This window comes from Lithobates pipiens, unplaced genomic scaffold, assembly GCF_037356315.1.
Source record: "Lithobates pipiens isolate NorthernLeopardFrog02 unplaced genomic scaffold, aLitPip1_a1.2 Scaffold_30, whole genome shotgun sequence".
Taxonomy (NCBI): Eukaryota; Metazoa; Chordata; class Amphibia; order Anura; family Ranidae; genus Lithobates; species Lithobates pipiens.
In genome coordinates, this window is record NW_027507791.1 from 52,332,839 (window position 1) to 52,349,739 (window position 16,901).

The 16,901-nt window shown below is 43.4% G+C and overlaps 1 protein-coding gene and 1 long non-coding RNA gene across 3 annotated transcripts in view; one reads left to right on the top strand and one right to left on the bottom strand.

Moving 5' to 3' along the window:
- Nucleotides 1–12,944, top strand: part of LOC143942819 (uncharacterized) — a 151,566-nt gene extending 138,622 nt beyond the window's left edge. The window contains exons 2-3 of the long non-coding RNA XR_013264844.1: nucleotides 9,895–10,012; nucleotides 12,276–12,944. This is a non-coding gene — a long non-coding RNA (uncharacterized LOC143942819). The remainder of the gene's footprint in view (nucleotides 1–9,894; nucleotides 10,013–12,275) is intronic.
- The window catches only part of TARS2 (threonyl-tRNA synthetase 2, mitochondrial), a 90,410-nt gene that overhangs the window by 3,805 nt on the left and 69,704 nt on the right, over nucleotides 1–16,901 (bottom strand). For both annotated transcript variants that reach the window (XM_077464221.1, XM_077464222.1), the window contains 4 exons: nucleotides 16,466–16,566; nucleotides 11,000–11,104; nucleotides 7,281–7,353; nucleotides 685–799 (listed from right to left, as the gene is read on the bottom strand). In XM_077464221.1, coding sequence (XP_077320347.1) covers nucleotides 685–799; nucleotides 7,281–7,353; nucleotides 11,000–11,104; nucleotides 16,466–16,566 — 394 coding nt within the window. The remainder of the gene's footprint in view (nucleotides 1–684; nucleotides 800–7,280; nucleotides 7,354–10,999; nucleotides 11,105–16,465; nucleotides 16,567–16,901) is intronic.

Below are 16,901 nucleotides of genomic sequence, written 5' to 3' on the forward strand. Positions count from 1 at the left end.
CGCCAGAGCCGCAAACCCGGAAGACAGGCCGAGAGGAAATGTCAGCTCCCTCTGTGGTGACCGGGGTCAGCTTCCAACACCTCGGACCAAGGTAAGTATTTCGTAATGAGCTAGAATGAGGTGCATACTAGCTCATTATACTTTTTGCCTTACAGGTTTTTTTTTTGAAAAATAAAAAATGTTGTGCGGGTATACAACCGCTTTAATGCATTCTCTACATTAAGGTGTAAAAAAAAAAAAAAAAAAAAAAAAAAACCTCCATATACTTACCTGAGCCCAAAGTTAATCCACCTCTGTACCCGACAGCAGTGTCTCTCTTGCTTCTCTCTTCTCACTGCAATTCAAGGCAGGAGTGGGAGCCATTGGCTCCTGACAATCCTTTACATTCACTTTAATTCTCCACTTAACACTTACAGAAAACAGTATAGGTATGTGGAGAATAAAAATAAAACTTAAATGTTTTTTTTTTTTTTGTTCCAAATACATTGGAGTACAATAACATCCACCTGACACTTCTATGGGGTTGAGTATTTGTCCCCAGCTCATCTATTCTTATATCATTATTGCATGGCCTCAGAAGAAAAGCTGGACCAGAACCTAGTACCCCTTTGCCTTGGTCTAAACACCATTATGATGGATGTTTTCTGTAACCGTGGTAGTATCATAAGAGCAAACACTACATACCAAGAATGAAATTGTACTGCGCCAGCTGAGCCTTGCGGATTTTCTTGCTGAAGGTGGCACCTTGGTCCGTATCCACGTCCACCATGAAGCCGTGCTCATGAACGACGCGTTGCACCTGGTTACGTGACAATAGAAAGGTGAGACACAAGCTTACAGTCAGATAGGATGACCCTATCAGAAGAATCACATTAGGGGGGGAGATGTATTAAAACTAGAGCACTCAGAATCTGGTGCAGCTGTGCATGGTAGCCAATCGGCTTCTAACTTTACCTTGTTCAATTAAGCTTTGACAAGAAGGCTCCATTCCCATTAGTCCATCTCCAAAGTTGCACGATTTCCAGTGCTAATTTGGAGCGCAGCTTTGGAGCTATGAATTATTTTTTTTTCATTCAGCCCTGCTGGGTTGAACGAAAAAAAAAAAGAAAACTACTAGTGTGTGCTTGGCTTAAAACTTGGAAGCGGACTGGTTTTCTATGCCTAGCTGCAGCAGATTGGGCATGCTCTAGTCAACATTCCCCATTGTGTCCATAATGGTTTGCTGCAACCGGGGGGGACCAGACACTGGCCTTGGGCTGTTTGATATAACTGGTTTACAGCTTTTTTTTTGGCAATTTTGTTCCATCTTATCCAAATTAGAGGCGTTTTTGACGAAAGATTGTTCAGATTTTCTTGTTTACCCCTTTTCTTTTCAATCTTTGTTCTTTCACAAAGAATTATACAACCCTGATTGATGCTGATGTCAGACAGATATAGAAACGAGATCAAAAGGAAAAAAGTAATGCTTGAGCATGCTCTAGATGGGAAGAGAGGTTTGGGGGTAAATTTGGATAATGTCTAAACATAAACGTTAACATTTACTTAAAAATGTAGCCATTTTTTGTTAAATGATAAAGGCTTGCTCTAACTGACCAAAACTTCAGTCAACGCTGTTCAATAAAAAGGTGGGATCAAAACTCATTGTGTGAAAAAGGTTCAGCTTGAGCAATTGATCTTTGTAAACAGGCTTTTGCTCAGCAAAACGGACACAAAATTGTGTGAAAAAAACATGCTGGCTGGAAAGTAGAAAAAAACAAAACTAAAAAAAAAAATAGAATTTTTTAGACCTGATTATAACAATTACAGATAAAGCCCACATACTCACGACGCGCTCCCTTTTAATAATTCATTATAATTAGTGGCGCAAAGAAATTTTGAAAATTATCTGCTGAAAACAAAAAAGCGGCGATAATGGCGCACCGAAAAAGGGGCAGGGTCCGCACTGGGCACCGCCCATTGCTGTGGTGTCATCCTGGCGCGCCCCAGTCCTCATCCTCTCCTCCAGCGGTGATCTCAACGTGTCACAGAACTGAATTGTCCGGGGTGCCAGCAGTAACAATGTCCCTCCTCCTGTGAAAGATGGCACACTGCTCCAATGGCGGGACATTAAATCAGTGTGACTTGATCACAGGAGGCGGGACATTGCTACCGCAGCCAGGAAATTCAAATCTGCTCCCTGACACACCGAGATCGCAGCTCTGATCTGGACACAGGCAAGCTGCATCTAACTTGCAGTTGTGAGGCTGGATTGATTTCTTGTATCATGTCTGCAGTCTCTGACCATCTCCTGTATCATGTCTACTAGAGGTGCACCGAATGGAAATTTTGCTAATACTATTAGCAGTGTGTTTTAAGTAAGAGACTGAGGACACGATACAAGAGATGGTCAGAGAGACTGAGGACACGATACAAGAGATGGTCAGAGAGACTGAGGACACGATACAAGAGATGGTCAGAGAGACTGAGGACGCGATACAAGAGATGGTCAGAGAGACTGAGGACGCGATACAAGAGATGGTCAGAGAGACTGAGGACACGATACAAGAGATGGTCAGAGAGACTGAGGACGCGATACAAGAGATGGTCAGAGAGACTGAGGACACGATGCAAGAGATGGTCAGAGAGGCTGAGGACACGATGCAAGAGATGGTCAGAGTTACTGAGGACACGATACAAGAGATGGTCAGAGAGGCTGAGGACACGATACAAGAGATGGTCAGAGAGGCTGAGGACATGATGCAAGAGATGGTCAGAGAGGCTGAGGACATGATGCAAGAGATGGTCAGAGAGACTGAGGACATGATGCAAGAGATGGTCAGAGAGACTGAGGACATGATGCAAGAGATGGTCAGAGAGGCTGAGGACATGATGCAAGAGATGGTCAGAGAGACTGAGGACATGATACAAGAGATGGTCAGAGAGACTGAGGACATGATACAAGAGATGGTCAGAGAGACTGAGGACATGATACAAGAGATGGTCAGAGAGGCTGAGGACATGATACAAGAGATGGTCAGAGACTGCTGACTGCTTTTTTTTCCTTGACCTTTTGCACTAAAGAAGCCAATAATGGCCAACAATAAATTCATATTCATTTCAAATTATATATTAATTAAAGAGTCGAATATAATACAATTATATATAAAAATATAAATATTTTTTCAAAACTGACATTTTCGGTTTTCAAAGTGCATCCTGCATTTTCGGCACCAAAATATCCATTCAGTGCACCCCTAATTATAATTGTCACATTTCAGTGTCTGTTTTTTCATTGCTTGGTAATATTTGTCATGTTGTATTTATGTTATTCGTTTTTTATTTGATATGGTTTGTACTTCTCACGGAACTGGAGGTGCAGTTGTCGGATTTTGTGATCATGGAATGTTTGTGTGATGATATAGGGCTGATGTGTTCTCAGCCTTAACCCCTGACGAAGTGCAGTTACACAAAATTGGTTGGGCTGCTACATTTTACTCACCGATACTAGAGGTAAGGAGAGTTTGGTCCACTCCTGTATTTGGATATGATGGATATCTGTACTTACACTTTTCAACAAGGAATTTATCGTCCTTGTTGGTTCTTACTATTCAAAATAAATGATTTTAGTGTGTTATTTTCAGAGGCTGAAAGTAAAGTAATGTGCTAAGCTCATTTATCAGTCTGTTAAACGTTGATGGAAGGTTGCTTTTAGGCTAGAACACGTTACAAATCACCCTTTGTAACCAAGCCTGGTAGGGATAGGCTGGGCATAAATGGGGCAGTTTTTGCATTCGTTCCGACAGATATTAGGCTAACCACAGTGTAGATCAGCCATTCTCATCTATGGTGAGCACATAACGTGCTTCTCAGCCTTTTGGCTAAGATCAAGTATAGCATTTGTTCTTGTTGCTGTCTAGCAGGGCCATCATTCTAGCCTTCTCATTGGTTGGCTGGTTGTATAGTATAGTATCGTATCCCTGGTGGGGTCCTGAGGGTTCTTCCCCAAGGGAAAGAAACTGAATTGAGCGTGCGCCACATAAGGTATGGGGCAGGAGTTTTTTTTCCTGCTGTTTGGGGATTCGGAGGAGCCCGGCTCCCCCTAATTTGAGCATTACTGCCTTGACTGGCCTGGGTTTAGGGATGCAGAGAGCCTGCGGTGCGAGTGCCTCCCGGGAGTGGTGACACTGAGGTGCTTTTGGTAACACACTTGGTTTGGGATCCCACTGTGAGGATGAGCATTTAGCCACAACACTCAAGCCTCGACTTCGGTGTGGCTTCATGCAGAGAGGTCTATTGAAGTTGCACCTGAAAAATCGGCAAAAGTAGTGCAAGAACTACTTTTGCACATCAGTGTGGTGCGGCAAAGCCGGCATTGCACCGACTGGAACGGTATCATTGCTGTAAAAAAACTGTGAATTGTCATGCCATTTGACCTGTCAAATGGCATGACAAATCGTTTAAATGTGAATGAGGGATTAATGTCAGAATTTTCTTTTTTAAATAATTTTCCTGTGGTCTATTCAAATTTGGCCAACAGGCCATTTCCAGCCATGCCTGAAATATCATTGCACCTGTAATGGGGTGAATGAGGCTAACCTACATAAAGATGGTGGATGTTGACACTATTGGACCCCTAGAGAACATCCGATTGGACAAAACGTGTCCGAGCAGAGTTTCTAGTGCTGACGTCACGCAGAGCCTGTCTAGGAGTGTTTTTTTTATTTATTTTTATTTTTTTACCATTGCATATGCTTGTTTTTATAACTTTTATTAAAAATACTTAACTATTCGACATTATCTCTGGCTTGTGGCGAGCTTTGTCTATTGGAGTTTGCCAGAAGGTGCCATGAACAGTGGATCACTGAATTGATTCCAGAGGATATTTTCACAGGCGCTCTTGCTGTTGTAATGTCAGTCTATTGAACATTTTGCTTTTATTTGATTGACTACGGATTGAGAATTATGGGACTTTAAATAGGTTTGATCATTATTATTTTATGGACTTTTTTTGAGTGGCGCTACAGTATTCACATTTATTAAAAAGTGGTTAAGCCACACCATAAGATGCCTTCTAACCCCAAAGCCCCCTGACAATGCTGTGTAGATACTTGCTTCCAGGGCAGAGTAAGTGATATGCAATTTTCGCACATTAAAGAGAAGCTCACGTCTCCCCTTAAAAAAAACGCTGTAGCTGCTGATTTTTAACTAGGACACTAACCTGTCCAGGGATCAATTGATGTCCTCACCCGAGCCAATTCTTCAACTGGCTTCGGGGGCAGGCGCTGACATCTTAGGTAAAGGAAACCGGCAATGAATCCTTTCAACTTCACAGTTAGTTTCCTACTGCACATGCAGGAGCCACGCTGTGCTTTGTGAATGTAACCACAGACTCCTGCAGGGGGAAGGATCGCATCTGACCAACAGTGGGTACCCCCCCCCCCCCAAAAAAAAAGTGACAGGGTGGATTCAAACAAGCAAAACGTCTCTATTTGGGTGAAGTTCCACTTTAAGGAGGTTTTAATATATAGGTAAAAAAGAGTTTAAGGGTTCATTTACACTTGATTTGGCTTCAAAACACATTAAAGCGCCTACCACTTCAACATGCTTTTATATAATGTGTTTTTGATGCTTCGTGGTGCTTTGAAGAAGCTTTGGTGAAGCATCCCTGATGCTTAGGTGATGCTCTTTTGAAGCTTGACAGATGCCATTTGTGTGGATTTCTCATAGCTGCAATTTCTCCAAAGCAAAGTTAAAGCCTCTCAAAAGCTGCAGGTGCTTCAAGCGAGCTTTGCCAGAGTTCTAAAGGGACATGGGGTATAACATTTTTTGAACCAAAGCAAATGCAGGGTGTAAACAGGAATGTAAGCCAACCATTTTATTTAGTGACAGGAGCTTTGAGTGGCATTCAGAGACTTTTAGCAAAACGTGTCTGAAGCCTTGTTTTGAAACAAATGTAAACGAGCCCTAAGGGTGCCTTTAATTGCAATTGCTGAGGTGTAAACATGCAAAATAAGGCCATTGATCGTGAATGCATTGAAAGCATCTTAAAGAGGAAGTAAAGGCAAAAAAAAAAAAAAAAAAAAAAAAAAAAAAAAAAACACACCCTGTAAGGCAAAGGCATAATGAGCTAGTATGCATAGCATATTAGCTCATTATGAATGACTTACCTGAGAACGAAGCCCCCGAACGGTCCTCCGTCTTCCTCTTCGCCGCTGCCATGCATCCCGGAGCGACTTCCGGGTCTCGCTGCTCCGGCGCTGTGATTCGCCGGAGCCGCAATGACGTCACTCCCGCGCATGCGCACGGGAGCCGACACGCGCGGCATATCGCCGCGGCCTGCGCGCCGCTGTCTACGGCTAAATATCTCCTAAACCGTATAGGTTTAGAAGATATTTCTCGGACCTACAGGTAAGCCTTAATCTAGGCTTACCTGTAGGTCAAAGTTGGTTGTAAGGGTTTACAACCACTTTAAGCCCTTCTATATTTTAGTTTTGGGTAGATTTTTGGAACAGTATATAAATTCAGTCAAGAATTACTTCTGCCTGCGAACCTGTTATGCCGCATACACACGATCGGAATTATCGTCGGAAAAAGCTCTGATGGTTTTTCCGACGGAATTCGGCTCAAGCCGTTTTGCCTACACGCGGTCACACCAAATTCCGATCGTTTATAACGTGGTGACGGAGAACAAATACGACGGGACTAGAAAAAGGAAGTTCAATAGCCAGTAGCCAATAGCTTCTGTCTCGTAGTTAAATCTGAGTATGCGTGATTTTTGGCGTGTTGGAATTGCATACACGCGATCGGAATTTCCGATAGAAAGTTTTTCTGTCTGGAAAATTGAGAACATGCTACCAATTTTTGGCTGGCGGAAATTCGGACAGCTAAATTCCGATGGAGAATACACACGGTCGCATTTTCCGATGAAAAGCTCTCATCTGTCTTTTTCTGGCCGGAATTCCGATCATGTGTACGCGGCATTAGGAAGATTTCACCTCACTGTTGTCCTTGTCCCAATAAATGGACTGAGAAGGACAGAAATAGAAACCCGACAGATTCCAACCCTTCCCAAATTTTACTAAAAAGTGTATTTTTTTGATTTGCAGTCTGTGTTCCAACTGGAATATTTTCCATCAGTTCCTGTTCCAATGAGACACAGACTGCAATAGAAGAAAAAAATAAAAAATAAAAACGTGGAAACCCAAACGGGATTTTATCCCTTCCCTACTTTGTCCAAAACATGTCTGGAGTTGATCTTTTTATGTGAGCAGTAAGGAACAGAGAAAAATGAATAATATTACCTCCTTGGCATAATCCTCAGTGCTGGCTCCTGTAGGTATCACCATGACCTGGAATGGTGACAACCAGAATGGCCTAGAAGATAGAGTACAGAAAGGGGAAGTATTAGATGAGCATTGTCCACTATTACAAAAATATAAACATCCTAGGACTGCCCAGTACACAAAGATTTGTTGCCTCATTGAAGTGGTCATCAACACTGTCCTCAGGGCCCACTAACAGGCCAGGTTTGCACGGTAACTAAAATACATCACAGGTGATATAATTTGCTGCTCCAGTGATTGCCGTATTCTAGTCTGCATCTCCCCAAGGTAATACATAAAATCTGGCCTGTTAGTGGGCCCTGAGGACAGGTTGATGAACCCAAAATGAAAGGATTTTATGATTTGATTCGCCTAAGGGCAGCTTCACGCTGCCCCCTGACGCAGTCCCGCTGCGCTTTGTATAAAAAGTGCAGCTAACCGTGGGATTTTGTGCAGGTTAGCTGCACTTTCCCCATAGACTTCTATGATGCCCTAAGGTTTTGGTGAAGTTCCAGAAATCACACCAGAGATGCAGCATGCAGGAGTTTTGGTGTGCATTCTGAAACTGCACCCAAAATAGTCGGACCTCATAGAAGTCTATGGGAAAGCACAGCTAACTTGCACTGAAGAAAGTGGGTTAGCTGCACTTTAGTAAAAGCGTAGCGGGCAAATGTGAATCTGCTCTTAAAGATTAGTTCAGGTTTTGAAAACGTAACCTTTATAATCAGAGTGGCTGCACATCATTCATTCAGAGCGATCAGTGAATTAATTAAAGGAGTTGTAAAGGCAGAAGTTTTTTTTTTTTAATCTTAATGCATTCTATGCATTAAGATAAAACAGCCTTCTGTGTGCAGCAGCCCCCCATCCCCCCTCAGCCCATCTCTATCCAGCGATGTTGCAGGAGTGTCTCGGCTGCAGAGATTCTCCCTCCTCATTGGCTGAGATGGCAGCGCAACACCATTGGCTCCCGCTGCTGTCAAATTCAATGAGCCAATAAGGGGGGGGGGGGGGGAGAGAGAGAGAGAGAGAGAGAGAGAGAGAGAGAGAGAGACAGAGAGAGAGACAGAGAGAGAGACAGAGAGAGAGACAGAGAGAGAGACAGAGAGAGAGAGACAGAGAGAGACAGAGAGAGAGAGAGAGAGAGAGAGAGAGAGAGAGACAGAGAGAGAGAGAGAGAGAGACAGAGACAGAGAGAGAGAGAGAGACAGAGAGAGACAGAGAGACAGAGAGAGACAGAGAGAGAGAGAGACAGAGAGAGAGAGAGAGACAGAGAGAGAGAGAGAGACAGACAGAGAGAGAGAGAGAGACAGAGAGAGAGAGACAGACAGAGAGAGAGAGAGAGACAGAGAGAGAGAGACAGAGACAGAGAGAGAGAGAGACAGAGACAGAGAGAGAGAGACAGAGAGAGAGAGAGAGACAGAGAGAGAGAGAGAGAGAGAGAGAGAGAGAGAGAGAGAGAGAGAGAGAGAGAGAGAGGCTGGGGCACGGTTCTGTGTGTAAATGGGACACAAGGAGCTGCGGCTTGGCTCAGGTGCCCATTAACAAGCTGCTTGCTGTGGGGGCACTAAGCAGGAGGGAGGGGCCAGGAGCACCGACGAGGGACCTGAGAAGAGGAGGATCAGGACTGCTCTGTGCAAAACCAACTCCACAGATGAGGTAAGTAGAACATTTTATTTTTAAACCGACACGTTACAATCATTTTAAATACACGTCCCATCTTCCGCTGCGGCAGACAAACTTGTAGTTTCAATGAACTGCAAAGGTGCTGATTGGAGCATTAATAGTCCAGTCACACTTTTTACAGCTCAAAAACTGACAGTCCATACAGAGGTACGGGTACATTGCTATAGGAAGTGACTGCAGGATCCCGACATTGCACCTGCGATCCACTGATTGCAATGCTTTGTATGCTCCTGGTTGAAAAAAACTAAAACAAATGTAAACTTTTTGTACTGCAAAAATATGTGCATTTATTATTTTTTCCCTAAAGGGATTGTAAAGTCTTGTTTAAAAAAAAAAAAAAACATGTTATACTTGCCTCCTCCGTGCAGTTGGTTTTGCACAGAGCAGCCCAGATCCACCTCTTCTCGGGTCCCTCTTTTCTGCTCCTGGTCCCCCCCTCCTATCGAGTGCCCCCCACAGCCAGCACCTTCCTATGGGGGCACTGGAGCCGAGTCACAGCTCCGTATGTGTATTCAGACACAGAGCCCTGACCCAGCCCCACCCCCTATCTCTCCTGAGCAGCTGACTGCCTTTGATGGACAGCCGCAGGAGCCAGTGGCACCACTGCTGTGTCTCAGCCAATCAGGAGGAGTGTCCCGGACAGCTTAGACATTCGTGGACGTTGCTGGAGAGAAATGGGGCTCAGATAAGTAATTAGGGGGTGCTGGGGAGGCTGCTACACACAAAAGGTTTATCTTAATGCATTGGGATAAAACAACCTTCTGCCTTTACAACTCCTTTAATCCTATTTCACAGCTTTGCCAGACAGAAGACACCACTAGTTCATATTTGAGCTTCCCATGTCACCTGCTAAGATGGACAATCAATCACTAGTGTGATGTTGTTATTCTTTTTTTTTTTATGACTACAGGCATTAATGTTACCCAGGAATGAATAAAAATGAAATCAGAAATAGTAGCCTGGCTGTACAATGTACATGGTTGGAGCGCTGGCTTTTTCTCTACATTTGGCTGTACCATGTGACCAAGGTATGTGAATTACGACATTGTCTGTTCATCCATAAAACAACTTATTTGGTTTTAACTGTATTTAGTGATTTGCAAATGGCTGCAGTTTTCTATTGTCCTGGTACATTTGCTGGTGGTACTAAACGCTGTACAAACCAATGACCGATACCACTGCTGTTCACATGTAACCACTCATCTGAGTGTTTATATGCGAATAAAGCCTTTGGCCATCCCTGGAAGTAGAGCGTGTACACCAGATCGGCATGTCTGCAGAATTCTGGCCTAGTTTGTATATGGCCATACACAGAGTGTTGCTGTGTCCAGAGGCACCATTTAGCCGCTTCTGAATGTGGCAAACCAATGCATCCCCAGCCACCCTTGTGGATGTAGCCTTATGTGCACACATCAGAGACTCAGTGTATGGGTTTTAATGGATTCAGCTGCTGCCTCCCTGGGTGTGTCCACGGCAACAGATTTGGATTTTGTGTGGGATCAGTTTAAAAAGGTGTGCAGCACCTCCCCTTAAACTGGCCATTAATGGTTCAAATCTCGCTTGTTTCCTGCTGAACTGACCGAGATTCAAACCATTTATAGGTGGGCTGATTGTACCCAAGTTGATCCATTGATCAACCCAGCATGTCAGATTTTTATATTCGATTATTGCCAGTGGCAATATTCCCCTGGAGAACACAATGGGTCTGTGGGAGTGATTCCCCAATCAACTATAACTATGTGGATTGCAATTTTCTATCCTGCAGTTGGTAGTTGCAGAAAGGAGAATCGCATGGTCGATGGCCTGCCTTATACATTGTGATATCGCTCTGCTCCTATAACCTTCCAGTCCTGTTATGTGGATCGCCTGGTGCAGGATGCAGCTCACAGACAAAAGACTGGGATTATCTGCTGCCAGTGTCATATTTTGATGGCATGCAAAAACTGCTATCAGTAGCTGCCCAGCTAGTGGAAATGACTAATTTATCAGTTGATGTACAAATGCAATTCTCTTACCACTTCCCAGCGTAATTCTCTGCCAGAATAGCCAACATCCTCTCTACAGAGCCAAGTATAGCACGATGGATCATGACTGGTCTCTCTGCTGTGCCATCGTCTTTACTGTAGAAGAAAAACAGAAGGGTCCCAGCTTAGCAGATCTGATTTCACAACATCTGTTGTTATCCTAGGTTACCGATCAGTCATAATAATGCAAAACCTTCTAGTGAAAGCCATCCGTTTTCATCACACATTCTGCAATCATGAGTTGTGCAATCATGTCTCATGCCAACCACAATTATTATACACAAGCCTTGACTGATATTAACACACATATCTGAGGTTATTGTCCGCTTATGAATGTAAAACACATATGTCAAAGTAAAAAAAATGCATTAAAAAACGAACAAGTGCAAACACCTATACATAACATCCTTCTACATGCTTTGGAAAGTCCCACCTCTGTGAAAGTTTCCAAATAGGTGTATCAAGTAAAAACAAAAAACATTACATGTCAATGCTCTTGGTCATTTGAAATAGAAGTATATGATTAGCCAGCCTAATCCCAGACCCTGAGCCTAGGTGTTTGCCCATGTAACTGAACCAATCCCAAAGGTCAGCATTTATTTTATCTTCACCAGCTATACAGTGACAGCACAATACATAACACTTTACAAAGTACATGGATCCATTCTATGCATCGGTCCCTATCTCCTGGTGGAGCTCAGAGCCTCGTGTCCTAACCTACCATGCTAACATTATACTTTCGGGGTTGCAATGGGTACCCAAAGTGTTATCCCCTACCTAGGATCCAGAACTGCAATACAAGTGTGCCAAATCAAGCCAGTGTAACTTTTTACCTTTTTTTAGATCTGTAATTGGAAGACTACAAGTCCCATCTGCCAACGTGGCAGGGAGATGCAGAGATCTCAATGGAGTGTAGTGCCATCACCACACTCAGCCCATGGTTTACTTCCTCCAGTTCAAAAACTAAAAGTCTGTAACTCCTGTACAGACCTGGGGGCAGAGGAAGAGTCTGCAGAGAAGCCTGTGCATTGCACTTGTGATGCACCGATTGTTATTGCAATGCTCTGCTGGATCCACTGCAAAATAAAAAATGTACTCTATTTTACAATATGGGTGCAGCTAGCAAATTTTTACAAAAGGTGGAATATGTCTTTATGACATTGTGTAAATTCTGTCAAGATGGGAAATTGTTAATCCTCTGTCATACATGTAAGATCTATTTTAAACTAAAATTAGTACTGAAGTTTTCTACTTTTAATTCCTTCAGGTTTTACCCATTTACTTGATGTAGCACAGATGAAGCTGGTACGTGGATGTGTGGATTTCATGGATATCAGTCCAGCAATGTATATCCAGATACTACAAGATTACCTTTTCAATACGGTCATCTACTTAGTAATATGAATACCATCAATCAACCGATTGCAAGCTTAGCCTGAATTATGGTTTCTGCACTATATTGTACCAGGCTGAGTGTTGAAGACACACGGATACCCAATATAGAATAATGCAACATAACGTCTTCTAGCTTTACCGTCTGTTGTAAACATGATCAGAGGGACTTAAAGTGGAAGTAAACTCCCCTATCGTTTTCAGCCAAGGAAGCTGCCATCTTTGCCTCTGTTTAATCTTCAACTGCTAAGGTGCTGCACATGTGATTTGTTATGACACCAGCCATTGGATGGTTTGATAGTTTGGCTGAGAGTACAGCCAATGTGCAGTTAGCATTCCCTGCATGCCTTTTTTTAACTGTTTAAATCGATGGGTTTACATCCACTTTAAAGATCCAGGGTTAATGGGTGTAGCCCAATACCACTGCAAATTATTTATATATATATATATATATTTTTTAGCAATGTACATTTATATTTAATAAAAATAACCCCATTGGTATGAAGATAGAGTGGACCTGTTTTTTCAGATGAATTTCTTCAGGGACTGTCCTCCTTATCCTTCAACTCACTGCATGATAAACCCCTTAACGGGAAAAAAAGCACATGGAAATCAGATGTCCTGACACTGAACTGACCGACTTACCATGGACAACTTGAATCAAGCAAAAAGCTGCTCGATTCCTCGTTATTTAAAGGCAAAATTCACCTTTAAAAAAATAAAATAAAATCATAAATGCACATATTGTTGCAGGAAAAAAAAAACAAAAAAAAACCGTGCATTTAATATTTTTTTTTAAAACGAGAGCCTGCAACATAATGCACCTGTGATCAACAGATTGTGCACACTGCCTACAGCTCTGTTACCAAAAGCCCATAGAGTGTGAACGAACTATGAGCATGCTGATCAGCGTGCCTGCAGTTCATTTGAAAATAAAAGTCTATGTGCTGTGGTGACAGACAGTGCTTGTGGTTTCTTCAGTCACAGGATTCTTGTTCAAAATGCGAAAGCAGGTATGGGGAGAAAAATCCCTGTCTGCTGTCACACCCAGACCCCTTTCAAAATGGAGCCTTTTTCAGGCGCTATAGCGTAAAAAATAGCGCCTGCATCATTGTGGTCTCTTTAGGGACCTTTTTGTACCACACATGTTTTTATTTGGATACACTACTTGTTTAACTGTCAGCTGCGCAAGGGTGAGAGATGTGCGTGTACCTGTATTCAACTCTAAATGTACCGTTGCCAAAAGGTCTTGTATCCATTAATGTTCTTTAAAGCGGGAGTCCGCCGTTTTTTATTTAAAAAAGCCAGCAGCTACAAATACTGCAGCTGCTGACTTTTAAAATAGTGACACTTACCCGCCCAGCACGCCCGCGATGTCGGCACCCGAAGCCGATCTCTCGATAGTCTCTCGGGTGCTGCCGCCGCCATCTTGGGTATGGGAATCAGGAAGTGGAGCCTTTCGGCTTCATTTCCCGGTTCCCTACTGCGCATGCACGAGTCGCGCTGCGCAATAAGGATGGTCCCCGCTGTCTCTGGGATCCGTGTGTTTCCCAGCAGGCAGCGGGGGACTTTGGCAAAGGGGCTTAGATTCTGCGGAAAGGGGCGTACCTTCTGCAGAATCTACGCCGGAAGTGGGTGCAGATACCTGTACTGTACAGGTACCTGCACCCCCCTCCCCCCTGAAAGGTGCCAATTGTGGCGGCAGAGGGGGGGAGGATTCCAATGAGTGGAAGGTCCACTTTAGGGTGGACCACTTTAGGGTGGACCTCCGCTTTAATACCGGTATACTCTGTAATTTTCATGTGTTTTTTCTAATAAAAAACGATTGTTAAAAAAAAAAAAAAAAAAAATAGCGCATGCAACACACCCTAAAACAACTGCGCCATTCACTCCAGTGTGAAAGCCCCAGGGGGTTTAAACTTAGAACATGTTACACCCTAAAATACAGGTGTAACATGTCTCAATGTGAACTTAGGCTTTTCTATGACCCCCTTCCCCTTGCAAGGGCTTCCCCACACCTAAGGCCCAAAGCATAGTATACATGGGCTGAATGTCAGACGGCAGCGGCCGGTCTATTAAGCCCCATACACACTATCAGATTTTCTGCTGATTTTTGTCTTCAGATTTACCAAAACCATGTAGTGTAAGGGCCTGCCTGATTGCATACAAATTGAAACTCCTAAGGTTTTATCTCATATTATATGGTTTTGGTAAATCTGAGGACAAAAATCAGCAGAAAATCTGACAGTGTGTATGGGGCTTTAAAAACCATCTGACATCCAGCCCCTGTGTGTATGACAACCGTCTGACAGAAGCTGGCCGTTCTGTCAAGCGAGCATGCTGGAAAACCAGCAGCCAGGGGGGGGGGGGGGGGGAGCATCACCCTGTCAGAACACAAAAGAACAGCAGGGGAGATCGCTCATATTATATTATATGGTTTTGCCATTATATGGTCTTGGTAAATCTGAGGTCAAACCTTAAGAGTTTCAATTTGTATGCAATCAGGCAGGCCCTTGCACTACATGGTTTTGGTAAATCTAAAGGCAAAAATCTGCAGAAAATCGAATAGTGTGTATGGGGTCTAAAACTCACGATCTACACCTTCACTGGAGTAATCTCCCAGGTAGAAGTGACCCTTATGTTGGGGGTGTAGTAACCATCAAGGAGGGACAAACCTGTATTTCGTAAGTCTATTTGACTATATGTATATAAATAAAATGTATTACATTTAAAAAAAAAAAAAAAAAGGATTTTTCCTACAGCTTACCTATAAAATCCTTTTCTTGGAGTATATCACGGGACACAGAGCAGCTATAGTAATTACTATCTGGGTTATACGCCACCTATAGGTGAATGGACACTGGCACACCCAAAAGACAGGAAGTGCCCCCTCTATATAACCCCGCCTATAACTGTGTGACTTGTCTGTCATACAGTTCTCCCATTGTAAGTACTCACACTTTGTTAGTATCCATGGGCTGCTGCTATGTCTCCAGAGGCCTACTGAACCTGTTGCCACATGGCATGGCCGCCCTTCCTGCCTATAAAAAGAAAAACAAAATAGGCCATACTGAGCGAGCCTGCACCCTCTAGTGGCTGGAAGAGAAACAGCAGCCCACATGAGTAAGAGTACATATCATGATTAAACAGCACACTGCTCCCAGTGGCCACAGGGAGAACAGACAGTCAGAACTCTTTTTTTTTTTTTTTTCAAAAAAAGAGAAACTGCAAACAAATGCAGACTTACTTATTCCTGATGCAGGACTCTGAACATAACAGGAGTCCAATCTTCCAATCTTCACCCATCACGGCGAGCTGTCATAAAAGATCTTCAGAGACTGTGTCCCCCCTTAATCTGGGGTCCACTCACCTGGACCTGTATAGCACCCTGCAGGAAAGCATCTTTGTCAGAACACTGCACAGGGTTGCATTATGCAGGGTCCAGCGCTGTAAGGCTGCATTACAGGAAAACCTTGAGGAATCATCTCTCCTTCCAATGAGGCTCGGGTACCATCCATTTTGGCTGACAGCTTTTTCAAATGGATCCGATTGAAGTCCATGAACCGTCCAGATTTCCAAGAGCACATGTATCACATCAGTGACCACCACCTTACAGACACTGAGAAAGAACTGAAGCACTTCCTGTATAGGAGGAGTTATATAGAGGTGGGAACATCCTGTCTTCTGGGTGTGCCAGTGTCCATTCACCTATAGGTGGCGTATAACCCCAGATAGTAATTACTATAGCTGCTCTGTGTCCCGTGATGTATGATTAAGAAAAAACACTTTGTAATGTTTTTCACATTTAATGATTGGTAAGCTGCAATATAATACATTTTTGGTTTAATACTGCTTTAACTACTACTTTATCACTACTTCTCACAAGCGTAGTGCCAATTATTTCTTTCTTTGCCAATCTGTGGGAAGAGCCTCGGGCACATAGCATCTGTTACTGAGCACAGATGAGGCAACAGAAACTATAATAGTTTTCTCACGTCAAAACAAACATGTAATTTCCTGTCAGTGTGACACAGATTTCAGTAATTTTCTAGATAGAGATCATACCTTGTGTACGTGAGGTTGAAGCGGATGGGGAGCTGAAAGTCAAGTTGAATGGTGGCACACTGATGGTAGCGGCCCATGGCATCCTGAATCTGGATGTCAATCTGCAGGGGGAAAACAAAACTAGTTTGGACATTTTGGATTTTGGATGGTGTAAGATCAAATGCAGATTATTTGGATGTTAGGGATAGCTAACATTATGAACGACCTAACCAGAGTTGTCTTAGTGTCAAATGTAGAACCAAGCCTAGCTTTAAACAGGGCGGCACAGTGGTGTAGTGGTTAGCACTCTCGTCTAGCAGTAGAAATTGGTAGCTGGTTCAAATCCCAACCACGACACTAACTGCCTGGAGTTTGCATGTTCTCCCTGTGCCTGCGTGGGTTTTCTCCGGGTGCTCCGGTTTCCTCCCACACACCAAAGACATGCAAGTAGGTTAAT